At 35.6% G+C, this 27,118-nt stretch overlaps 1 protein-coding gene across 3 annotated transcripts in view; it reads left to right on the forward strand.

Moving 5' to 3' along the window:
* ATRNL1 (attractin like 1) overlaps positions 1–27,118 on the forward strand; it is an 839,395-nt gene that overhangs the window by 417,507 nt on the left and 394,770 nt on the right. For all 3 annotated transcript variants that reach the window (XM_054503866.2, XM_063670302.1, XM_063670303.1), the window contains one exon: positions 5,466–5,527. In XM_054503866.2, the coding sequence (XP_054359841.1) occupies positions 5,466–5,527 (62 nt within the window). The remainder of the gene's footprint in view (positions 1–5,465; positions 5,528–27,118) is intronic.

Consider the following 27,118-nt stretch of genomic DNA (forward strand, 5'->3'; position numbering starts at 1 on the left):
GGTGGAGGAACATTTTGAAATATTTGTACAACAAATTGTAGTGCTGACTCTTCTGTTGAATAGCCAGTATGGAATATATTCAACCTGAGCCTGTAGCCTCCAGATGGGACTCCAAGTACAAAAACTGCTTGTGCTGAGTCTACATTTACTCTTAAGTGCCATTTATTTTAACAGATTAGTTACTCTGAGTGTCCCTTGCATCAGTTTTTAAGAAAGTCTGTATTTCAGATGGTACTTTTTATAGAGACTTTACCCATAAACTTCATCCCACCATTAATACTCATTATTGTAAAACGTAGGAGAGTATTGTCTGTAGCAGGAGTTGGTTGAGGTCTTCAATCAGTACTTTACTTAATGTTCAAGTATCATGTGTAACCTAATTTGAACTGCAGCTATTATTTTTGGTAATTTTAGAAACAGTGTTAATTTTGGGAGGTCCAAGTGTCTCATCACGCCCAAGAAGTGGTATTTCAGCATATTCTCTGAAAACAAGCTGGAATCAAAATAGCATTCATATTTCTTATGAAAACTTTTACATTTGTATTTATTATATTTATTAATAGGTAAAGATAGATAATATAATTATTTCAAGTTTTAGAATGTTTTGGTTCTTTACTTTGTGACTTTTACTTGAAGAAATAGTCATTTTCCTCTGGCTACTTTATTTATTCAAATATTCTTTGGGCAGATGTAAAAAAAATATAGAGAGATGTTTCATGTGTGCCTATGTCTTGCTTACTTGCCTGAAATTATGATCTTTCTTATAAGGTACTTAGTTATATGGACCCACAGATGGCAGGTAAACCATAATAAAATTCTGCAGTTCCAGCCTGAATCATGTGCTTCATCAATTTAAGTATATTGTTACTCTGTTGGTTACTCCCACTACTTATACACCATTTAAATTAAAGAAATGCCAAATCCTTTATATGTTAAAGAATGGCAGATATTTGGGAGTGATAATGAGTTAAATAGGGATTGCACAAAGGGATTAGTGAAGACCCATATTTGAATATTATATATTTTAATAATTAATACTTTTTTCCCCTAAAAATATGCCACTTGCTCTTTGAAAATTTTCCGTCTCAGTTCCTTTCCCCACTTTTGTTGGACCTTCTTTGTTTTGTCTATATTTATTTTGTTCTGCTTAATTTTGATTTTCACTTTTAGCAGTTTCTCATTATGAGACCAGTCCTGGAATATAGATTTGACTGGTTGCTTTTGAAAATTCATGTACTCCAACTGTTCCAGGCTTCTTTAGAACTTCCTCAGGATCCCTTCAACTAACCTACTCTTGTATTGTGTAACTCTACACTTCTGTTTTCACTTCCTTATTCAAATTGGCCTGGCCTAGTTCCAGTTAATACCTTTTTGAAACTTTTGAATTTTCCTATTGATTCCCTCTTTTTCCTGCCTCATAGACACTGGTACCTTCCACAGCTTAAGTTTGTCGTTTACCCGTACCAGTTTATGTTTTGACATTTAAGGGGATAATCTGCCATTTACTTTTGTTAGAATAGTTGTTCTTTTTTTTTTTTGGCTTTTCAATTTAGCTACTATATATTTTAATATTGGAAGTCAAGGATATCAAAAACTATCCGGCTACTCCCACTACCCACTCAGAACTCTGTCCCTTGGATTGCATTTTTTAATTTCTAAGTAGTTAAGCTTGTTTTGGCCATATGTGAAATTATAGTTTTAATTTAATTTTATTGGAATATGTTAATATAGCTCATAAAAGCTACCATTTAGATTTTTAAAATACTTTCTCTGTACAATGTTTATTGTCTTCTTTTTAAAATGTTCTATGGATTAAAAATATATTTTAAATCATCTGTGTTCTTGATGATTTCTGCTCTGTTTTGTAACATAACTTCTTGAAAGTTCAGCCTGTAGTTTGTTTCTACTTTGTCATGTTCCACATTCTCCTTATATTATTCTGTTTATATTAACATCCCCACCACTCTGTTGGAAGTTCATTTGTTTAAATGACTCATGAAGTTCATGTTGTCAAATCCAGTAGCCATATTTTCATCCTTATCTTAACCAACAAAATCAACCACTAGTTTCTTCTTGCAACATTTGTGTTCTTTGACCGTCTTGACACAACCCTTTCCTGGTTTCCTCCCACCTGCCTTTCCGCTTCTTTTTTTTAAGCTCTAATAATGGGGTGGCCCTGAATATCCTCTTAGAGATAATTTCTCCTGCATCTATTCTGTCTCCTAGGGACTATCATACAAGTACATGATTTAAGATGACATTTATATTCCTTTGATTTCCAAATTTTTAAATCTAACCTTTCCTCTGAGCTTCAAGCTAGTAGTTACTGTCTACTCTTGAACATTTAATAGGTATTTCACATTTAACATATTCTAAGTAAGTTTTCCTTTCCTTATTTCTCCCTTGCTCCTCATGGCACTTTTCTATTCTCAGTAAGTAGAAATATCATCTTTCCACTTGTTCTTGTGAGAGCAAACTGCAATAGTCATGATTGATTGTTCTCCTTCATTCACCTGTCATATCTAATCCTTCTTCATTCACCTGTCATATCTAATCCTTCAGCACGTCTCCTCACTTCTCTCTCTAAATTATGTACCTAACTACTTATTTTTGTCTTGATGACTACTACTCTTGTGCAAGCTACTATCGCCTTATGACTAGAAAAATCAAATATCCTCCTCTCTTATCTTCTGGATTTCCCCAATTATTTCTCTCTCACCCAACAGCCAGAATGATATTTTTCTTGAGAGTTAGATCATGTCATTCCCATAACTCAAAACTTTCCATGGGTTCCTATTGCCCTTATAATATATTTCGAACTCTTTGTCATGGCCAACGACCTATGTGACTTGCTTTTTGCTTTCTAATCTGAATTTATTGACAACTACTCTGTCCTTTGCTCACAATACTCCAGATCTTATGACTTTTCATAAACATGTCTAACCTAATCGTCATCTTTTACACTTGAGAAACCTCTACCAACAGATATTTGTGTGGTTTTAAACTTCTTATTTGGATATAAGCTCATATATCACCCCTTTAGTGAGGCCAGCAGCTCTAACCACCTGATCCAAATTAGCCGCAAATCCTCCTTGCTCATGTCATCTTTGTTTTTTTCCACTCAAAACACCACTGTCAACAATTATGATATCCCCCTACAAGTTTACCTGGTTATTTTCTCCCTCCTGCTATTAGAACATAAACGCCAAAATAATAGGAGCTTTGTCTTATTACAATGGTGTCGCTAGCACCTAGAACAGAGCTTGTTTAGTGACTATTTCTTGAATATTTTTACATGATTTAAATGATTTAAGTAGATCAATTTTGTGTCTGTTTGATCAGATAACTTTTAAAAGAGATATGCATGTTAATAATTTCTTCCAAAATTTTGCCATTATCAAATTCCCCTTATATGTCCAGGCATTGTGTTTTTACTTACTTGGCCTGTAATTTTGGTGCATATTGTTTTATTATTGTTATATTTTCTTTGTCTCAGTGTTTTATTTGATCAGGTTTTGACTTTGAATTTCACTTTGCTATTAATATTGGTTTATATGTTTTATTGTTAAGTGCCTATTATATCTTCTTACAGTATTTTATATTTTAGATAAAAATGTGTCACTGTTCTATATGTGTTTTCTGCTAAAAATGTAAAGCTGAATTTTATCTTTACTGCAAAAATCTCTGTCTTTCAATGTGGATTCAGCCTGTTGACATTTATTGCATTTGCACTTTATCTTATTCAGTTAATTTTATGTTATGTTTATTATTTTATTTGTTATTTCATCTGTTCTCTTTTTTTATATATTTGCTAATTTATTCAAGCCTTTGTTCAAGGTCCTTATGCCCCCTTTTCATTTAGGTATTTATCAACATTGCATAAGGTTTCCTCCTATTCCAATTTGTCTTAAATAAACTAATTTTCTTTATTATGATTTCAAAATAGTTTCATTTTGAAGATTTTTCCTGTTCTTATTGTTTCCAGAATTCTGTTACCATGGATTTAAGTTCTTGTTGACAATATTCTTTGATAAGCTTCATTTCTATGACATTCTTATGGACAATCACCTGGGAAGAAAATTCGTTCTTTTAAACTTTAAAAGATGTTTTTTCTTTAATCTTTTATGATATTTTCACCTATAACCAATCTCCTATGCCAATTATCTTTCTTCAGCCTTTGTATAAGTGTTTCATAATTCAATAGCTTAGAAGCTTGTAGGAAATGAATATTACTATATTTAAGCTTACATGTAGATGCCAAAGAATCATTTTCTCAACTTACTGTAATTCTTTACATAAGAAATACTGACATCCCTTATTTTAGAATGCCATTTAAATTCCTTAGTGTTCTTTCCTTGCACTGAAAGCTGGGACAGTTATAGGATTAATTTCCTTTGTTTTTCTTCACTCAGGGATCATAATCTCTGGCCACTTGTCCAATGCCTGAAATTGGTTGTTTCAGGTACTTCACCTAGTTTTCCAGTTATTTACAGCAGGAGAGAAAACTCATTCCTTTTAGTCCATTTTCAGTAGAAATTCTATTATGTTTTTGAAACATTTTCATAAAATATTATTAAAAGAAAAAGAGATTTTGATACCTGAATGGTTTAGCTTCAGCAGTGTGGGAAAACTCACTTATATTTACATCTCATTTATACATGATACAAAAGTTTAATAATGTTTATATTGTAACTTTTACATGCCAGAAATTATGGTAAACATTAAATTTCTATTAATTCAGTTAGATTTTCTGTAACATTATAAGGTAGATGCTTTTATTATTACCATTCGCGTATGGGAAAACTGAGAAATAGACTAGTTTTTCAAAATATACAGGGCTAGTAAGTGAAAAACCACATTACACAATCAGTATTCTCTATCCAGATGCTATATTGTTGATTGATACACTATAATACAGTTCCTCAGGACAGATGTTATAGTATGATCTCTATAATGTTAACAGAAATGGAGAATGACTTTAACTTTTTGGCTACTTTCACCTTTTAAAATTAACTTATTAACAAGTTTCAAAATGATGTGACATATTTTATTATTTGAATGGTTTGTAACAAAACATTTGTATATATATATGAAGCTTCCCCAGATGAAGATATATAGGGAGAAAATTCCCTGTTTTCTTACCTGAGTTGAAATGTGGGTGTTTTGGTTAGGCATATTTAATCTGTCATAGCATTTCACATGAAACTCTTAGCGTGCATCCTTAAAGTAATTTTCTAATAGTTTTTAAAATATTTAATGTCATATTCTACACTATGACCATCATTAGCAGTTGGATATATTAGGTATTCTAGATGAAATTTTGATTCCATCACATATTTGATTTATAATATCATGATCCAAATGTCTTGGTGATTTAGAAAAACTATGGTTACAAATGTCATGAAATATCACCACAGGTTTTAGAGAAGAACATACTTTCAATTTTTTTTATTTTGATTTTTCAGATTGCATTCTCACAACACAATACAATCATGGACCTTGTGCAGTTTTTTGTCACCTTCTTCAGGTAAAAGTTTGCTTTGACTGACTTTGAGCTTGTCAAGCCTATATTCTGATATATGTCCTGTCAATCTGTTAGATAATCAACCAATTCTATAACCTTAAAGTATCATAGAGTATGTCTTAAATAGCTTTATATGCTTAAATATATCCCACAGAGCAGAGGGAACATAGCTGAAATGTACTTGTGCAAGATTATTTTGCGGTTACACTACTTAATAGCTAACGGATTCAGTGGAAAGAGGATAACTTTGTGTCCCCCATCACAAAAATAATTATGGCCTGTTTTAATTAATGAAGTTAACAAGCATGCACCACATGGATTAGTTACATCTACAAGAACTAAACCAATTTGTTTATTTCTTAGTTAATTTTGTTAATTGTGTGACATATTCGTTGTAGGTTCATGAAAAGGGTTCCACAGTGAAGCAGCTTTGTAAAATGCTGCATGTCCTAAAGTTAAATAGCGCTCTTTTGGTTGGTTTTCAACTGGCATTACTTCTCAGAACTTTTAAAATGCTAATTTGCAATATGTCATTCTACAAGAGAGGTTATAGTTTGTAGCATTTCTCAAAACATGAAAACTGTTTTCAGGGAACATTTATTTTCATTTCCATGGGACGTAAATGTAGAGACTCTGGGTTAGGAGTTTAAGTTATAAAATATCTGTGTTATGAGATCGTAGATCCTCTGGATTGGAAGAGATCTTATTTTTGTTAACATTATTATTCACGTGTGAAGTTTATGCTGGTCATTTCGGTGCCTTTGTACAAATTAGACAAATATGACTTCTCCTTCTGGCAGATAAAGCCCCACATCGTGGCACACAAGTTTGGAAATAGTGCAGTATGAATTTTAACTCACCAACTTGGCTGGGCTGCCATACAGTAAAGACCTGCACAACTCAATCCTTAGCACAGATGATGTATTTGGAACTTGTCTAAACACAAAGTAACCATAATCTTGTTGATTGTCTTGTCCAGATATCCATAAAGTATTTGAATTTCTAATATCTTCTTCACTGGAGTCAGCAAACATTTTCCATTAAGGGCCAGATAGTAAATATTTCAAGATTTGTGGGCTGTATGGTCTTCATCGCATCTATGCAACTTTTCTGCTATAGTGTTAAAGCAGACAAAGCCAATATGGAAACAAATGGGAGTGGCTGTGTTCCAATAAAACTTTATTATAAAAACAGCTGGTGGATTGAATTCAGCCTGTGGACATAGTTTGCCCAACCACTGATCAGTTTTATGCCTGAATGCCTTTAATGACAGGAAGCTCACCAGCTACTCAGATGGCATTTTCTATCATCAGATAACAAATTGTTCTTTATAACTGAGCTGAAATCTGCCTCCCTATGATATCTCTCCTAATTCCTCCATATGGGCCCATATATAATAATTTCAATTTCTCATTTCCATTTACAGCCCTTCAGATTTGTAAAGTATTTTCTACAGTTTACACATTCCTTGTTCATTTTTCTACTTCTCTTCATAAGAGAAACCTTTGCCATATTGGTCAGTTTACTCTGAAAAAAATCATGTTCATCCATGCACCTTAAAATATTATAATTTCTATAATGTATTTCTATAAACATATTTATCACTAATATGTGTAAAAAGTGCATTCGTACTTTAAATTGTTCCTTAAAATGAAATTTGATGAAACATCTTAAATATGTTTAATATTTTACAACTTTGTACTTCAGAAAACAAATGAATTTTAAGGCTATTAACAAAGTTACGATATGGTTTTAGAAAGTACTAGAAGTTACAATTGAACAAGTATTATTGAATGCATTAAAACAACTTTTGTTGTTGTTGAGACAGGGTCTCATCCTGTCACCCAGGCTGGAGTGCAGTGGCGCTATTTCGGCTCACTGCAACCTCCACCTCCCGGGTTCAAGCAATTCTCCTGCCTCAGCTCCTGAGTAGCTGGGATTACAGGCACCTGCCACCACGCCCAGCTAATTTTTGTATTTTTAGTAGATACGGGGTTTCACCATGTTGGCCAGGCTGGTCTCAATCTCCTGACCTCAGATGATCTGCCCACCTCGGCCTCCCAAAGTGCTGGGATTACAAGTGTGAGCCACCATGCCTGGCCTAAAAAAACTTTTTGATGCAGAATAGTCTGGAAGAAAATTCACTGCAAGTTTGGTTAAGTACAAAATTTCACAAAGTTGAATATGTATGTAAATTATTTGAGTTTTGAGGTTTTTTATTTTAAGCTTTTGAATTTGTGTGCATATTTAAATTTAATAGCTCTTTTGTTAAGTAAAAGAAAATTACTGTTAATGTGTACCATGTCTTAGAGATTATCCTATTTATTATGTTGTCATCATGGACAATGTAAAATAAAATATTCTAATCTTTGGGTGTGATAAAATATATTTGATGGGTTTTTTGTCATTTAAATTCTTCTAGTAGTGAAATGTAAATTAGATCACTTAAAAAACTGTGTCATTGTTAAGAAAAATATGGACAGGATATTTTGAAGCTTATTAATTATTAAGTTTTATAAAGCTACTGCTAAACTTTAGGAGATTTTAAAACAGGTTAACATTTATGGAGACCCCTCAATCAGGCCATTTTTACTGTTATTGCTGTTATTTTGGTAACAGAGCTGAGTGTGTCAGCTTTGCAGTTTAGCCATTGTTCTGTAGGGGCTGGTTCTCAAACTCTTTGTTAGATTTTACCTCTATATTGTGTGTAGTTCTGATGGTAAACATAATTGGGCCAGTACTAGGGAGATCACTTACAGACATACCCTGGCTCTGTTCTTAATGTTTTATGCCATCTTAAGTAGGTCACTATTTTAGTTTGTTTGTATTGCTGAAAAGGAATACCTGAGGCTGGGTAATTTATAAAAAGAGGTTTATTTGGCTCACAGTTGTGCTGGCTGTACAAGAAGTAGGGTGCCAGCATGTGCATCTGGTGAGGGTATCAAACTGCTTCCACTCATGGCAGAAGAGGAAGCGGAGCTGGCATGTGTAGCAATCACATGGGGAAGGAAGAGGTGAGAGCCAGAGACTCTTTTAAACAGCCAGCTCTCATGGGAACTAATAGAGTGAGAACTCATTTGCTACCATAAGGACACCACCAAGTCATTCACAAGGAATCTGCCCCTGCAACTCAAACACCTTTCATTAGGCTCAACCTCCAGCAATGGGTATCAAATTTCAATATGTGGTTTGGAGGGTCAAATATTAAAACTATAGCATTCTATCCGTGGCCCCTCAAATCCCTGGTGTCCTTCTCACATACAAAATATAATCATTTAATCCCAATACTTCCCAGAAGTCTTAACTTGTTTCAGCATCAACTCAGATGTCCAGAGTCCAAAGTCTCATCTGAGACTCAAAGCATGTTCCTTTCAGCTTTGAGCCTGTAAAATCAAAATCAAATTATTTATCTCCAAGATACAATGGTGGAATAGATATTGAGTAAACATCTCATTCCAAAAGGGAGAAATTGGTCAAAATATAGTGATAACATGCTGCATGAAAATCCAAAATCTAACGAGGAAGACATTAAATCCTAAAGCTCCAAAATTATCTCCCTTGGTTCCATGTCCTGCACCCTGGGAACATGGATGCACCATAGCCCTGCTCTGCTAGACAATCCCTGGTGGGTACTCTCTTCAGGGCCTCCAACCGCATATTTCTGCTCAGGATTGCCTCACTAGCATCTGTCTGTAGGGTCTCCACCCCTACGGCAGGCTTCTGCCTGGGCACTCAGGCTTTTCAATACATCCCCTGAAATCTCAGTGGAAGCCGCCAAGCCTCTACTACTCATACTTTCTAGCCTCCTTCAGTGGCAGCAGGCGCAATACCTGGGGCCATTTGAGAAGCGAGATGTGGGGAGCACTTTCTAGAGATGGGGCATGGCAATGTTGTCCCAAGCCTGTCATCCAAAACCATACCATCTTCCTTGGGCTCTTGGTCTGTCATGGGAAGCCCAGAAGCCTGCCAGATTTGTGAAATGACTTCAGGGTCTTTCCCCCATTGTCTTTACTAATAGTACCTGGCTCCTTTTATTCATGCTACTTTCTTTAACAAGTGTTTGCTACCTCAGCACTCTTCTGAAAACATTCTTTCCTTCTCTGCCACATGGCCAGGCTGAGGATTCTACAAATTGTTATCCCCTGCTTTCCTTTTGATTATACATTCCAACTCTAAGTTATTCATTTGCTCCTGCATGTGAACATAAGCTGTTAAAAGCAGCCACATTACTTCTTGAGCACTTTGCTGCTTGGCATGGACACAATGTAGCAAAGTTCTTTGACAGGGCATAATAAAGGTTATCTTTGCTTCAGTTCCAATGATTTCCTCATTTCAGTCTGAGACACTCAACATGGACTTTACTGTCTATATTTCAATCAGCATTTTGGTCACAGCCACTTAACCAATTTCTAAGATGTTCCAAACTTTCCCTCATTTTCCTATCTTATGAGCACTCCAGTTCCAAAGCCACTTTTACATTTTTAGGTGTCTTTATAGCAACATACCACTTCCTGGCACCAATTTTCTGTCTTAGTCCATTTGCATTGCTATAAAAGAATACATGAGGCTGAGTAGTATATAAAGGAAAGAAGTTTACTTGGCTCATGGTTCTGCAGGTTGTGCAAGAAGTATGGTGTTGGCATTTGCATCTGGTGAGGGCCTCAAGCTGTTGCCATTCATGGTGGAAGAGGAAGGGGAGCTGGTATGTGTAGAGATCACATGGTGAGAAAGTAGGCAAGAGAGAGAGGACAGAAGTTCCAGACTCTTAAATAACCAGCTGTCATGGGAACATGAGACACAACGATGGCACCAATCCATTTATGATGGATCTACCCCCGTGACCCAAACACCTCCCATTAGGCCACACCTCTAACATTGAGTATCAAATTTTAACATTTGATTTGGAGGATCAAATATCCAAACTATAGCAGTCACCTAGCTTCTCTAAATCTCAGTCCTTTCATATATTGAACTAAAGGCTTTTTTTTTTCTTGTTGTTGCTGTGAAATAATGTAGTAAATGATTCAAAAATTGAAAATAATAATTTTTTAAATAAACTCTTTTCTTGTGTGTAAAATGGAAGAGTAGATGTATCTGAGTCAGAAAAATCTGAATTATTTATTGTAAAGAAATAAATTAAATGGAAATTTGGTGGAGACTACTATCCCTGTGTTAGACTTTTAGTGGTGGCATTAATTTTCTATATCATTGGATGACATAATATTTTGTATTTATTAACTTGTCCAGTTGGGAGTAGTTTCAGAGATTACCAGTTGGTCTTTTCCACTATGACTGATCTTATCCTATAAGCCAGGGACACAGTGTAGAGGTTATTCCAGCTACCTTGTACATCAGTTCTATTTATACACTTAAAGAGTGGGGAAATGACCAATGGGTGGATCCATTGACATAGTGGGCACACTGTGAGCAAGAATTTAGTCAGAATTTGTTATGTGCCCCCACCCCCTGAACATCCCAACTCTAATAAGAGGACATGATGATATTTTGAATGCTTGGCTATCTGTGTCTAATGCGAGTCAATTAGACCCTCATGTCTAATGGGAGTCAAAATGTCTGCTTATTCCTCCTGTACTGTATATATATCCTCATGCATATACCAGTGTATATAATCAAGTTTATGGTGTAGGTATTTTCAGGGATCATTTTACCCACTTTTCAAAATGTTTCAGGGACCTTCCTTCTATGGACTCAGTCACCTGATTAGTTAATGGGTTTTGGATTTTAAAATTAGCTGAAATCTGGGAACTGTGAAGAGAAACATGGCCCTCCATTGAAGCAACAACCCTCAGTCTCCTGTTCCTTCATTCTTACTTAAAATGAAACCAGATGTTAAATAGTGCCACTGTTGGCTGCCCACCTATTTTGCCCTTCAGAATACCATGCTTTATTAATAATTCCTACAACTCTTTGTGAGCCAACCCCCTTGGCAGTTCATCCAATCTTGTTGATCTAATTATGGTAATTGTGGTTTCTGGATTCTGGCAGTTAAGCACTGACACCTGTCATCTATTACTTTGGGTCTCCATCATTTTATGGCAATTAACAAACATAGCCCTGTGACTGTCTCTCCTATTTTTGGGCCTGCTCTGAAGAGGAGAGCCAACTCTAAGCCTCCTTATAATACTGGTGCCTCTCTTATCAGCATATTCATAACAGCCTTAATGCATAGTTTGTCCTCTCAGTCCTCCCATGGAACACAACCTGGTAGTTCTTCTGGCCTCATAATATGAAACGTTCCAGCATATCCCCTTCTCACAGTGTTGTTATAACTTTCTCTTCCATAAGCCAGGACAACTCAGGCATTTCAATTTCACTTGTACCGGACATTGCATTTTTCAGGCTTCTACGAGTCACTCTAGCAACAAGTTTGCTCCGTTTCCTGGAATCCTCAGTAGGGTATTACATCTCTGTGGTCCTGAAAATATGCACCAAAACCAATGAATTTTTATTTATCCAGTCTTAACATTTCGTTGCCCTTTATCAAATATTTAAATCTGGTCATACTTCATGGCTCCTGCCAGTACGTGCTCCCTAAATCTTGCATCCGTTTCAATTGTGCAATCTATTGTCTTTCCTATCAGGCTCAGTTGGGTCATGCTGTGATTTAATCCCGCTAATCAGTCTGGCAGCCAAGAAAAGAAGTGGTGACGGTTTATGAGGGGGCACCTGTTACCTAAGAGAGAAGAGAGCTCTTTAGTGTCTTCCAGCATAACAAAATGCTAGGTGTTACTAGGGAAGCGGCCGGTAAAACCAACATCCTCAGAAGCATTCATTTATATATTCCTATTCCATATTTCAGGTTCCTAGGTCTCCTGAACCATGGCCCTTTTGTATAACACAACTTCTTTGGCTTAGCATTCTGTCATCTCTGGAGCTCTGCAACTGTATAACAATTAGATCATCATCCTGCTGGTCATTCATGTTGGCATTTCTGCTATGTCATCAGGGCCTCATTTAAAGCTATGAAAGAGACCCACTGGCTCTTTTATTTAGCCAGTAAATGGTTTGTTAATGGCCTTCAGTCTCTCATTATCCCTCTGCAGGTATCAATACAACATAATGATAATCAGTCTACTCTACTCTCTTTTGAAGGTGTTTTCCCCATCTTCCAAGCACCTGAATTGCTGTACCTTCAAGTATTTTCTCTATCAGTGCATTTTCTCAGGTTACCACTGGTGAAATCCAGCAATTTAAGTCTTCTGCCAGGAACTGTGTTCCACCCACCAACATGGATGTTGTCCTGTTAGCCTGCCAATCAGTGAGTGAATCAGTTCCTCATCTCCATCTTACCTTCTGTTTGCTTGGACCATAAGTCCTCTGAGGCACAGAAGCCAAGATGGGATTAGATAAGCAATAAACGTGTTAGGGGAACTTCTGTGAGGGGAAATTGGGAGAGAGGAGGGGAGATAATGGGGGAACTTTAGACCACAATGCCTACCTGCCTTTGTGAGGGAGAGAAGGAAGAAAGGGAAGGTGAGTGAAAGAGCCTGAGAATGCAGGGCACTTCTAAGAATGTTTAACACCAGTGGTGCAGCCTTGAGCAAGTTACCCATCAAAGGAGTCTTCCATCTCCCAGGAACAGGCCCGCCTTGGTTTCTCTGCCATGTTTAGTCCTTGACTAAGGACAGCCCTTGGGAAACATGGGCTCAGTGTGAATAAAATGGTGGATTTCAGAGTGCAGTAGCTGGGGCCACTAGTCAGTTATGCTCTCTGCCATCAGGGATCAGAGAGGTACTTTTTTTTTTTTTTCCCCCAAGATGGTGTCTCACTCTGCCTCCCAGGCTGTAGTGTAGTGGCACAATCTCAGTTCACTCTACCTCTGCCTCCCAGGCTCAAGCGATCCTCCCACCTCAGTCTCCCGAGTAGCTGGGACCACAGAAGCTTGCCACTACACCTGACTAAGTTTTTTGTATTTTTGGTAGAGATGGGGTTTTGCCATGTTGCCCAGGCTGGTCTCAAACTCCTGAGCTCAAGTGATCCACTCACCTCGGCCTTCCAAAGTGCTGAGATTACAGGCGTGAGCCACCGTGCCCGGCTAGAGAAGTATATCTTAGTGGTTGGCACAATGGAGTTATTTGTTGTGTGATGACTGATAGAACTGACCTATAAAACCTGTAAAAAATGATTTTGGTAATGTGTTTGTATTTATTTTTGTGTAGTTTATATTTTTGAGGGTAGATTTTTAAATTTGACTAAGTTTCAGTAATATTTGTGTCTATGGAGGTTTTTAATTTTTTCCTGACCTAGTTGGTAATTGGCTTTTTAATGGAAATTGTCCTCTTTGTTTCATTTTACAAATTCATTGACATATTTACAATATTAATACTCTGAAGTTTGTTCTATATTAGAATTGTGCCTACCCTTTTATTGAGAATTTTGCCTATTTTTCCTTCCTTCCCTCCCTCCCTTCCTTCCTTCCTTCCTTCCTTCCTTCCTCCCTTCCTCCCTCCCTCTTTCCTTCTCCTTCCTTCCTTCTTTCCTTCCTTCCCTCCCTCCCTCCCTCCCTTCCTTCCTTCCCTCCCTCCCTCCTTCCTTCCTTCCCCTTCCCATTTCTAAAAATAATCTGCTTCAGCTGCATTCTGTAGACATTAATATGTAGTATGCTGGCCTCATAGAATGATTTAGGAATTGTTCCTTCCTCTTCACTTTTTGGGAAAAGTTTGAGCATTGGTATTAGTTATTTTTTAAATGTTTGGGTAGAATTTATCAGTGAAGCCATTGAGTTCAGGGCTTCTTTGTTGTGGTATATTTGATTACTGATTCAATCTCCTTACTGGTTATAGATCTATTCCATTTTCTATTTCTTTATCATTCAATCTTGGTAGGTTTTATGTTTCTAGGGATTCGTCCATTTCACCTAGCTTATCCAATCTATTAGTGTGTAATTGTTCATAGTACTCTCCTATAATCATTTTTATTTCTGTAGAATTGGCAGTAATGACCCCATTTTCATTTCTAAATTTAGTAATTTCAGTTTTCTTTCTCTTTTCTTTTTTTTGGTCAGTCTAACTAAAGGTTTGCCAATTTTGTTGCTCTTTTTCAAGAATCAACTTTTGGTATTGTTGATTTTCTCTATTGTTTATCTTGCTCTAATATTTATTATTTCCTTCATTCTGCTACCTTTGAATTTAGTTTGTTCTTCTTTTTCTAGTTCAAGTTGTAAAGTTAAGTTGCATATTTGAGATCTTTCTTCTTTTTTAGTATGTTTATAACTATAAATTTCCCTTTTATCACTGCTTTACAGTGTTCCATGAGTTTTGGAATGTTGTGTTTTAATTTTCACATTTCTCTAAATATTTTCTAATTTCATTGTGATTTTGTCTTTCATCCATTGATCAGATGTGTGTTGGTAATTTCCACGTACTTTTTAATGTTCAAGTTTTTCTTCTGTTATTGATTTCTAACTTTATCCCACTGTGGGTGGTGAAGATACTTTGTATATTTATCTTTTAAAATCTATTGAGATATAATTTGTTACCTAACATATATTCTGTCCTGGAGTATATCTCCTGTGCCCTTCAGGAGAACGTGTATTCTGTTGTTTTTAGGTAGAATATCCTGTATATATCTATTAGATCTTGGTGGTTTATTGCATTGCTCTAGACCTCTATTTCCTTTATTATCTTCTGTCTGATTGTTCTATCCTTTACTGAGAATGGAGTTGAATTATTGTTTTAATCATTTGGATTTCTCTCTGTTCCTATTGTTACTTTTTGTCTTAAAGAACATTTTTAACTTAAATATAGTATTTCTTTATTAGAATTTGTCTATGTCTTTTTGCATATCTTTTAACATTTTTTCTGTTGTTATATTTTGTGTATGTTTCTTTTATACCAAAAATATCTGGATATTTTGGTTTTGTTTCAATAATCTGAGAATCTCTTAATTTTATGTGACAGGGAAATAAATGGAAATTTTCTTTTTTCTTCTCTTCTGATTTTTATTGATTGAATGAGCTTCTAATATTCTTTTATTTTCCTTTTAGCAGTTTAGGAATTATAGTTTTATTTTTTTTAATGATTACTCTTAAATTTTAACAAGCATATTTCCCTGACCAACAATAATATTAATCAGTATGTCTTTTATTCTCCTGAATCATATAGGAGAACTAAAAAACTTTGAAACTTTTACTTATCATTGTCTAATTTTTAAACATATTTTCCAATTTCTAATTTTAATTTGTGTTTTTTTTTGGTGATATAATTCACATACAATACAATTCATCAATTGAAAGTGCACAGTTATTCTTCAACCATTATCGCAGTCAATTTTAGAACATATCATCATCCCCAAAAGAAGCCATGTACTCATCAGTAGTCACTCCCCCCCTCACATACCCCTAGTTCTGAAAAATCACTAATCTACTTTCTGTCCATAGATTTGCCTATTCTGGACATCTTATATAAATGGAATCATCAATATGTGTTCTTTTGTGACTGGTTCCTTTCATTTAGCACAATGTTTCTTATCCGTAACATAGTATGGATCAGTACTTCGTTTCTTTTTATTGCTGAATAATATTTCATCTTATGTGTATAACACATTTTGTTTCTCTATTTATTAGTTGATGGTTATTTGAGTTCTTCTTTTTCACTGTTGTGAATAATACTACTATGAACATTTGTATGTAAGTTTTTATATGGATATATGTTTTCATTTCTCTTAAGTATATAATTAGGAGTAGAACTGTTGATCACATGGTAACTCTAGGTTAAACATTGTGATAAACTGCCAACCTTTTTTCTGAAGAAGATGTATCATTTTATAATCTTACCAGCGAGGATCAGACATTTATTTTTTCCACATTCTTACTAAAGTTTGTATTAACTTTCTTATAGCCTTTCTTATAGCCATCTTAGTGGGCATAAAGTGGTGAGAGATGATGCATATTTAGAGGAATTAAAAATGAAAGATTAAAGGAGTCTAAAGAATACAACAGGCAAAGAAATAATAAGACTTAAGCGCTTGAAAAACAAAAACAATCAAAGATGACTACATGGAAGCAAGCATGCAAGTAAGCAAAATAATGCAAAGTTAAGTATAGTGTTAATGATTTGGGAAAAATAAGACATTTAATCATGTTGTACATAAAGACATTTTGAAAGAGAAAAAAGAAGAAAATGTTAACTCCCTGAAGAAAAAAGGTGAACCTAATTTAGTTACAGGATTTCTACATCAAAGTGTTATAATCCTAGAATATTTGCCAGAAAGTTTTTTTAAAAATGTGTAAGGACACTGTGAAGAATTACAAATACACAAAAGTCCCTATTTAAAAAAATGAGATTATGATGATGGATATGTTAATGGAAATGAGATCTGAAGATATGGATTTTGCTAAGTAGAAACAATAAATGATTTCTTACTGTATTGGAAGTTCACTTAGGAATTTTCTCCATGGTTTTGTTGTGGAATACAGTGGATATTTAGGACCTAACTGTTCTTGTAAACCAAAATATTTAAGGCAGTGGGAGTAAACTAGTGATGGTACGTTTTCTAGCAACTTAGTTAAACCAGTGCTCCCCATCTAGTTTACAAAGCTGAGGTTTAGCGTACTAGACACTGAAATAGACTTCTCCAAGAGTCATATCAGTAACTTCACACTTTGACTTAAATATTGCTTTACACCTCAAACTTAACATGCTTTAAATTGAATTTACTGTACTGGCAAACAGTCTCTTTTTTTCCAGTTTTCTGTAGCTCAGTTATAGGTATCACTATTTAACTCACTTGAATACTTGAGACTCATTTAAATCCTCTTAATGCCCTACATGAACATCAGTTCTAACTTCTTTCTATCAATATATTGTATGTAAATTAGCCAAAGTGGTTATTTTAAACATAAATTATTAACTCCACTGTTTAAAATCTTCCTTTTACATTTATAATTCAAAGTATGAGTATTCTCATACTTAAAATATACCAGTCACTTTTTCATTGTTAGAGGGGGCAGTGGTTAATTACTTGCCTTTTTTTCCAGCATTTTTTTGGTCCTTATTGTTTGTTTGTTTTTTACTTCTGTTGGAAGCATTTTAAAATTTCTGTGCAGTAAAATTCCTTTTGCAGGGAGTACAGTTGTATGAGTTTTAACACATGCATCATTTATTATAATTACCAGCTCTCCCAGGATACAGAATAATGCCAAAGCCCCAGTGAATACCTCATAGAGCCTTCTTTGCAGTCAGACTTTCTCCCCACCCATACACCCTGGCAACCATTGACCTGATCTCTGTTCTCACAGTTTTGCCTTTTCCAGAATGTCATTCAAATGGCTTCCTTCCCTTAGTATACTGCATTTAAGATTCATCCAAGGTGCTTTTTTGTATCAATAGTCCATTTCATTTCACTGCTAAGTAGTATCTCATTATACGGATATATCACACTTTGTTTATCCATTCACCCATTGAGAGAGATGGATTGTTACAGTTTTTGGTACTTATAAATAATGCTGCTGTGATCAACATACATACAAGTTTTACACAAACATAAGTTTTCATTTCTCTAGCATAAATACCAGGAAGTAGGGTTGCTGGGTCACAGGGTGGATGTATATTCATCTTTATAATAACTGCCACTGTTTTTCAGAGTGACTGTACAATTTTGTGCTGTGACCAGCAAAGCTCAGGGTTCCAGTTGTTGCACATTCTCACCAGTGCTTGGTCCTGTCAACAGTTTTTATTTTACCCATTCTGATAGGTGTGTAGTGGTATCTTGTGGTAATTTTAACTTGCAATTCCTTAATGGCTAATGACGTTGAATATCTTTTCATGTGCTTATTAGTTACACTTTCATTTTCTTTGGTGAAATGTTTTTCAAATCTTTTGCCTATTTTTAATTGCTTTTTAGTTTTGCTTTTTATTTTTGAATATTGAATGTTTTTTGTATATTCTGGATACAACTCTTTTGCCAGATGTGATTTGCAAATATTAGTCTTTGAATTGTCTTTTCATTCTCTTAACAGTATCTTTTATGGAGTGAAAAGTTTTAGTTTTTATAAAATTCAATTTAATGCATTTTTTAAAAAATTGATTATGCTTTTGATGTCATATCCAAGGACTGTCCCTAACTCAAGTTTACATAGATTTCTTTCTAACAGTTTTATACAGTCAATGCACTACATAACATTTTGGTCTATGACAGACCACATATATGATGGTACTTATAAGATTATATTACTATATGTTTACTATACCTTTTCTATGTTTACATACACAAAAACCATTGTGTTATAATTACCTACAGTATTCAATACAGTAACATGCTATATAGGTTTGTACCCTAGTAACAATAGGCTATACCAATGGCTTTCATGTGTAGTAGGGTATACCATCAGTGTTTGTTTAAGCACCCTCTATGATGTTTGCACAGGGATGAAATTTGTCTAATGATACATTTCTTAGAACATATCCCCATTGTTAAGTGACACATGACTGTATTTTTACATTGTACCTTTAGATCTGTGATCCATTTCAGTTATTTTTTGTTTATGTTGAAGTGTAATTCATGCTGATTATTTCACATGTGGATATCCAGTTGTTACACCATGATTTGTTATAAAGACTAGCCTTTCCATTTTGAAATGCTTTTGCAACTTTGTCAAACATTCACCATAGAGTTCCAGCCCCAGGTAAGATTATGTAAACACACATCTCTTTTTCTCTAACTGAACTCAACCATAAAACCTGGACAAAATTCATGGGCAGCTATTTGGTATATGATGTCAGCAGGCAGAGCAGAGAAGAACACCAGAATTCAAAGTACTGTTGAACCGTCTAGAAGCTTGCCATTTTTCCCCTTTAGTGCCCCCTGACCTGAAGTCAATGCAATTTGAAACTTGAAAGTACCACAGTTTGGACAGGGAAAAGTCCTCTAGTTCTGGCCCATGATGTGGAAAAGGGAACTCTTAAGCTCAGAGAGAATGAGGGAGACCTCCCTCCCATTTTTTCTCTTTTTCCTGAATTCACTCACCCATACTCCAGGCAGTCTGAAGCGGGAACATGGGCAGCAGCAAAATGACTCACAGCAGGAAGCTGTAAGAACTAAAATCCCCAGGGAAGGGAATATTCCTCTAATCATAGTGGAGCTCTGGCTACAGAGAGCCAAGATAAACTCTTTTGATTTCCTTCTTATCTGTCCTCCCAGCACAAAACATGGTACAATAGGAAAAGTGTGTAGTTTCTGGCCACATGATGGAAAAGTAGAGCCCACAAAACCAGAAAGGACCTGGGAGATAATGGAGATAGAAAAGCCTTCCCATCAAATGCTTTATAAACTTCTGGGATCACCCCTAAGCTGCCTGTGTGCTGATCTGATGCTGATTAACATTACCATACCAAAGAATTTGAGAACTGAGCTCATAGGTAGAACTCTCCTTTGGGCCCGGACTGAACAGTGGGTGGTCCTCCCGCTGGACAGACTCAAGAAGCACTTCAAAAGCTTTGGATATATTGTGACCATAGCCTCCAGATGGATAAAACAAAATATCTCTCTAGAGAATGTCAACATTATCTATAGAGTATAAACAAGACCTCAATCCCTTTGTAAAGTCAAGGTAGCACAAGAGAGATGGATTAAAGAGTACAGCGGAGGCCGGGCGTGGTGGCTCACACCTGTACTCCCAGCACTTTGGGAGGCTGAGGCAGGTGGATCACGAGGTCAGGAGTTCAAGACCAGCCTGGCCAAGATAGTGAAACCCTGTCTCTACTAAAAATACAAAAATTAGTCGGGAGTGGTGGCACGTGCCTATAATCCTAGCTACTCAGGAGGCTGAGGCAGAATTGCTTGAACCCGGGAGGCAGAGGTTGCAGTGAACAAAGATCACGCCATTGCACTGCAGCCTGGGCAACAAGAGCAAAACTCCATCTTAAAAAAAAAAATAAAGAAAAGGGAACATCGGAGAGGGCTCTAATGGACGTAGTCATTCTTAAGTTTAATTACCAAGTCAAGGACTATCTTTCAATGTTTAGTGCTTTAAGAAAACTTTCATCAGATACTAGATCTATTACCTATGCATATGGGAAAAGTGACGTTTGATCCCTGCTTCGAATATAAAATAAGTTCTAGGAGGAAAGGTAAAAACAATGAAGCATCTAGAAGGTAATGTAGGAGTTATTCTTCATAACATTAGAATATAGAATGGATTCTTAAACAGGACACATAAAATACTATAACAAAATTAGACTACAAAAAAAACTAACACTTTTTCTTATCAAAAGACACCATTAACATTATGACGAGTCAAGTCACACAATGGTATGAAATATTTGCAAACTGTATAAAAGCCAAAGGCCTTATATTCACACTATGTAACTCATATAAGTGAATTAAAAATAGTCCGAAAACTCCTTTCTCCAAAAATGACAAGAGACTGACATACACTTCACAAAAGAAGACATCCAAGTGTCCAATAGAATATGCAAGTGTGCTCAACTTAATTTTTATCTGGGAATTCAAATTAAAACCACAATGTAATACTATTATATACCTACTACAGTGGATAAAAAGAAAAAGACAATACCAAGTGTTGGAGAGGATGTGGAACTACTAATACTTTTAGTACACTAGAAATTGATGCAATCGCTTTGAAAACAAGTTGACATTATATTCTAAAGTTGAATTTACCTATACTCTATGGCCCAACAATTCCATGTCATCAAAGTCATGTGAACCATATTTATAGAAGCATGTTTTACATGCCCCAAACTGGGAAAAATCAAAATACCCAAAAATAATAGAATGGAAAAATATACTCATATAATGTGGAGCAATGGGAAAATAAAACAATTGCCAAAGGATTAAAATAGGTAACACAAACATGTGTTGAATGCTAGAGACAGAAACAGAAAAATAAATACTATAGTGTTATATTTGTAAAAAATTTAGGAATAGACAAGACTAAAGTATGGCATTAAAAATAAATGTGATAGTTCCTTTTGAGAAGGAGAGAATGAATTAAGTTCTGTTTCTTCAAGCTGGTGATTTCAAGGGTATATTGTCTTTGTGGTAATTTATTGAGCTATATACTTAGGGTTTCTCTATTGTGTTATACATTAATGATTTAGGAAAGGTTTTCAAAATAATTAAAATTTTTATCCTAACTATGGTTTTAAAAGATGTGGTTCAAAAAACATTTAATGTAGGAAGAAACACTGTATATATTGTCCTTTGTCACTTTTTGTTGCAAGTTTGGAAGAATAAGGTATTATCCCAGTAGGCTACTTGTAATAGGACTTACCCAGAAAGATTTTCCTTATTAGATATTAGTCTTTCTAATACACCATCAGATGAGGCTTGATGAGGCTCCATTTTCTGTAGAGTTTTAGGAAAAAATTTAAGAGTGATTAAAGATGCTCTGTAGCCTCAAAATCTGTTAAAGAGCCGTGGCAGGGGGGTTAATTTAGGTACTCTTCTATACAGAAAATTTTTCATAAATTATATCTAGTAGATTTTATTCTTTCCCAGCCTTCATTTAACTCCCTCCACGTGGCTGTGTAGCAAACCATCCAATTAAAATGGGATTTATCTCTCACTAGCTTCATGATTGTGCCAATGCCATTTATTGCATCGTCAATGTTTGGTAAGGAGTGGGCATGTATAATAGTGTATTATACAAGCCTTGGAACTGCTGCATTCATTTTTGTTCCTAAGAATTAAACAAGCCTGAAAATAAAGTTAGTGCATAGTGTTATGCATAGTCCAGAGAATCACAGGAAAATGTAGCTAGGACCCTGATCAGACCAAACCTGGAACTTTTCTTCCTTTGGACTTTGGGAAGTGTCTTAGTCTGCTGGGCTGCCATAACAAAATAACACAGACTGAGTGGGTTAAACAATAGAAATGTATTATCTCCCAGTTCCAGAGGGTAGACAGTTCAAGATCGGGGTGCCAGTTGTTGGTTTCTGGTAAAACCTCTCTTCCTGGCTCTGCAAATGGCTGCCTTCACACTGTGTACTCACATGGCCTTTCCTCCATAGATGCAGGAAGAGAGGGAGAGTATGCAAGTTCTTTGGTGTCTCTCCTTTAAGGACAGTAATTATATCAGATCAGGATCCCATGTTTATTAACTTCATTTAAACCTAATTATGTCCTAAAGGCCCTGTCTCCAAATACAGCCACACTGGGGGTTAGGGCTTTAACATATGAATTTAAGAACACAATTCAGTTCATATCAGAGAGTGTAAACTTCATGTAGATGTCTTCTTTATACCAGTTTGAGTTAGGTTTTCTGTTACTTGCATTTGAAATAATCTTAACTAATAGTGCTCCTAAGGTACAGTAACTCTTGCTTAACAACCCTCAGAAGTTTGACCAATAATACACTGTATTATTTATGACGTTCAGCCACTGGGCTTTTGATTTTTCATCTTTTTCAAACTGATGACTTGAACATATAAGCAATTTTGTTCTTTTTAGCATTCATATTTTTATTGCATTTTAAGTTAGAAGTGTATTCTGTTAATATTTTAGTTTGTAAGAAAAAATCCTTTAAATGTCGTGAAGGTATAAAATTGAAAAATATTTTGTGGAATAACAGTTATTAGGAGGCAAATTTCTTCATTTCAACACAATTTCCCAGTTTCTAACATTTTTCGATGAAATATAATAATATGCCCAAACCATCTTTTAAAATATGTACTTAAGACTTGACATTTATGATCAGTTAACCTCAAATTGCTATAAAATAGCGACAATATTATCTCTTTTTACAATTGGCCAACTAGATTACCACCAGAGGGTATTTATTTGTCACTAGCAACCTGCGTTACAATGTAACCTTATAGCACACTATGTTACTTATATTGAATTCTTTTAATTTTCCCTAAATGAGATTACCTAATAAGTTCCATTTTTTTACATTAAGAATCCTTTCAAAGTGACCATTTTATGAATAATAAAATCAAATTATTGAAATATCTCTCCCTAAGTTTTTATGCTTCCCTTTTTTATTCCTGTAGCTGATATACTTGCTTTTTAATGTTTGTTTTCTTTCTTTCTTTCTTTGTTCTTTTTACTCCCTATTTCCTTTGGGTGGATTATACTGAGGGGTGTTGAACCTTTCAGATCTTTTGATATTATTATCATACAGCATAATTTTTTAAAAAAAAGAAAGCCCAATTATTCCCCCATCAATATCTATATCATGGAGCATAAAAGCTTTTGCATAATATGATAGGAAAAGAAGACCTGAAAGAAAGCAGTAAATATTTATTTTTCTCTGACAAATTTTCCACAATACCAAATTAAAACATACTAATGTTCAATGTTACCCATTAAACCCTTTGATTTAAGAGATAGAGAAAAGCTAACTAGAATACACAAACCTACAAATATGTCACTTAACATAATAAAAGTTTACAATGCTTCTGTGTCACATCAAGTCCAGTGGGCAAAAAAGGATCCAGTGGACGGTGTAGTAGGCTGTTCTTGCAATGCTATAAAAAATATCTGAGTCTGGATAAATTATAAAGAAAAGAGGTTTAATTGGCTCACGGTTCTGCAGACTTTACAGGAAGGATGGTGCTGGCATCTGCTCAACTTCTAGAGCAGCCTCAGGAAGTTTACAATCATGGTAGAAGGTGAAGGGGGGGCAGGCTTGTCCATGGCGAAAGCAGGAACAAGCAAGAGAGTTAGGGGAGGAGAAGTGCCACACATTTTTAAGTGACCAGATCTTAGGAGAACTCACTCACTATTGTGAAGTCAGCATCAAGCCATGAAGGATCTTTTCCCCTGACCCGAATACCAGGCCCCACCTCCAACACTGGGGATTACAAATTCAACTTGAGATTTGAGTCGGGACAAATATCCAAACTATATCAGAAGGGATAGCATGGAATACAGGACACAGCTTCACATGGTCATTCAAGAAATTCAGATGATGGAAATTCTGTCATTCTTCAGGTGTCCAAGATTGTCAGTAAAGACGGAGACTCTCTAGTAGTCACCAAAGGAAGAATATAACTTTTTAACTATGCTGAATAAGTATGACAAATATTTATTGTTTGTTTGTTTTGCTTTCTAACAAAGCAAGTGTTCTTAAACTGTTTTTTGTTTGTATGTATATTTTTTAAGAGAACTGTCACTTTTGTTTGCAATGTAATTTATTAGAAATCAAGAACATTTATAAAGTATTACCCTATATAAGGATAATAATGCCAAATGAGACATTTAGTATTAGAAAAAATGATGTTATTCAAATCAATTTAAAAACCAATTTAGGGAGGCTGAGGCAGGAGAATGGCATGAACCCGGGAGGCGGAGCTTGCACTGAGCTGAGATCGCGCCACTGGGTGTCGCTCCAGCCTGGGTGACAGAGCGAGACTCCGTCTCAAAAAAAAAAAATCATTTATTTAGCAAAAATGTATTGACACCTACTATATCCCAAGTACTAACATATATTTTACTGGATTTTTGATATTTATTGGAGATTATGAGAATATTATTTAAAAATATTTTCTTACACTGTTTATTCATTTTAGCAGCCAAGTTTTTATATCACGTTAGCTCTTTTACTGCTAACCTAATAGGAATTACCATAGAAAGCATCTGACACAAACCCTTAAAGTGTATAATTCCTTGTTTCAAGAAAGTGAAATTATGAAAATTGTATATTTTATGCTGTCCTTATACATCATTACAAAAACGATACTCAGTTGAGTCATAAAGTTTAGATAAGAAAGAATTTAAGCTCCTCATGAGAAATTCAACTAGTATTCCCATCTCAAACTGAATCTTTATTATGTAACTCTTAAGGAAGAGGAATGTTGTGAATTATTAATCAAATAAAAATACATTTTGGTATTTAAGTTGTATCTACTGAATATAAGTAACTTTTCTATATACACTATTATTTACTACAACAGATATTCTGAAAGAAACTGTTGACAGGATCTGGTATCTGGATGTAAGGGATGATATAATTGAAATGTAAATTGTTTTTAACATTTTAGCTGGAAAGTAATGGTGAAACAGAGAAGTCAGGGGAAAGGGAAGAACTTGCAATTTAATACTTTGAACCTTAGACAATTTACTTCAACTCTCTGTGACTTAGCTTTCCCATGTTTTAAATGCACACATGACAGTATACTTGATCTATCACCTGTAATTTTAGGAATTAAAGAGATAATTCATGTAAAACACTCAGCATAGTGCTTGGTACATATTACTCAATAGATGTTAGTTGCTTTTCTAATCATGAACATTATTAATGGTTCAGCTTGGACATGGTAGGTTTGAGGTGATATTAATATTTGTATCACAATTCTTAAGGGTATGATGGTCTGACTGAAATTCAGAAAAATGAACCCTCAGATCATATCTAAAGTGTCCATTCTCAGTACCATATTTTAAGAGTTACACTGGCCAGGCGCGGTGGCTCACGCCTGTAATCCCAGCACTTTGGGAGGCCGAGGAGGGCGGATCATGAGGTCAGGAGATCGAGACCATCCTGGCCAACATGGTGAAACTCCGTCTCTACTAAAAATACAAAACAAATTAAGTGGGCGTGGTGGCACACATCTGTAGTCCCAGCTACTCAGGAGGCTGAGGCAGGAGAGTTGCTTGAACCCGGGAGGCAGAGACTGCAGTGAGGCTGAGATCACCCCACTGCACTCCAGCCTGGGCAACAGAGTGAGACTCTGTCTCAAAAAAAAAAAAAAGTTACACTATTATTCCGGGTATAACAAGAGAAGTATAACCACTATGATAATAATTCAGACTAGAGAAGGGTTCCTCAACCTTGGCAATATTAGCATTCTGGGCTGGGAAAATGCTGTTGGAAGGGCGACCTATATATGTATGATATTTAAGTAACATCCCACTAGATGCCTGTCAAGTGGTGAAACCCAAAAATGTTTCTAGATACACTGCCAGATATCGCCTGGAGAACAAAAACATTCCTGGTTAAGAAACACTGTACTTGAGGCAATCCTGCATACAAGAAAACCTGTATATTCTTTAAATATATAAAGAAGTTTTAGCATACAGCAGACTGATTTTGTTTAACCTAGAAGGCAGACACAGCACTGGTTGATAAAAGTTAGAATATTGGCCAGGTGTGGTGGCTCACCCTTGTAATTTCAGCACTTTGGAAGGCCGAGGCCGGCAGATCACCTGAGGTCATGAGTTCGAGGCCAGCCTGGCCAACATGGTGAAACCCCATGTCTACTAAAAATACAAAAAAATTAGCCGAGGTGGTGGCGTGCACCTGTGATTCTAGCTACTCAGGAGGCCGAGGTGGGAGAATTGCTGGAATCTGGGAGGCAGAGGTTGCAGTGAGCCAAGATTGTGCCGCTACACTTCAGCCTGGGTGACAGAGTGAGACTCCATCTCAAAAAAAAATAAAAAAAAGGAATATTTTCAAAATTTGAATTAACTAGAAATAGAATGCACTAACTTGTGAGTCAGCAACTTCTCAGCTACAATGAGTATTTAATTAGGTGCTGGATCACTATCAGAGCTGTACTGGGAATTTCCTTCCTGGGAGGGACTTGAAACTAAGAAATCTTTTATATCCCTTTCAAGGATAAGATGCTCTTATTTTGACAGGTGTAAAGATGCAGATTTGGAAATTATTTCAAT

Source organism: Pongo pygmaeus, chromosome 8 (assembly GCF_028885625.2).
Source record: "Pongo pygmaeus isolate AG05252 chromosome 8, NHGRI_mPonPyg2-v2.0_pri, whole genome shotgun sequence".
Classification (NCBI taxonomy): domain Eukaryota; kingdom Metazoa; phylum Chordata; class Mammalia; order Primates; family Hominidae; genus Pongo; species Pongo pygmaeus.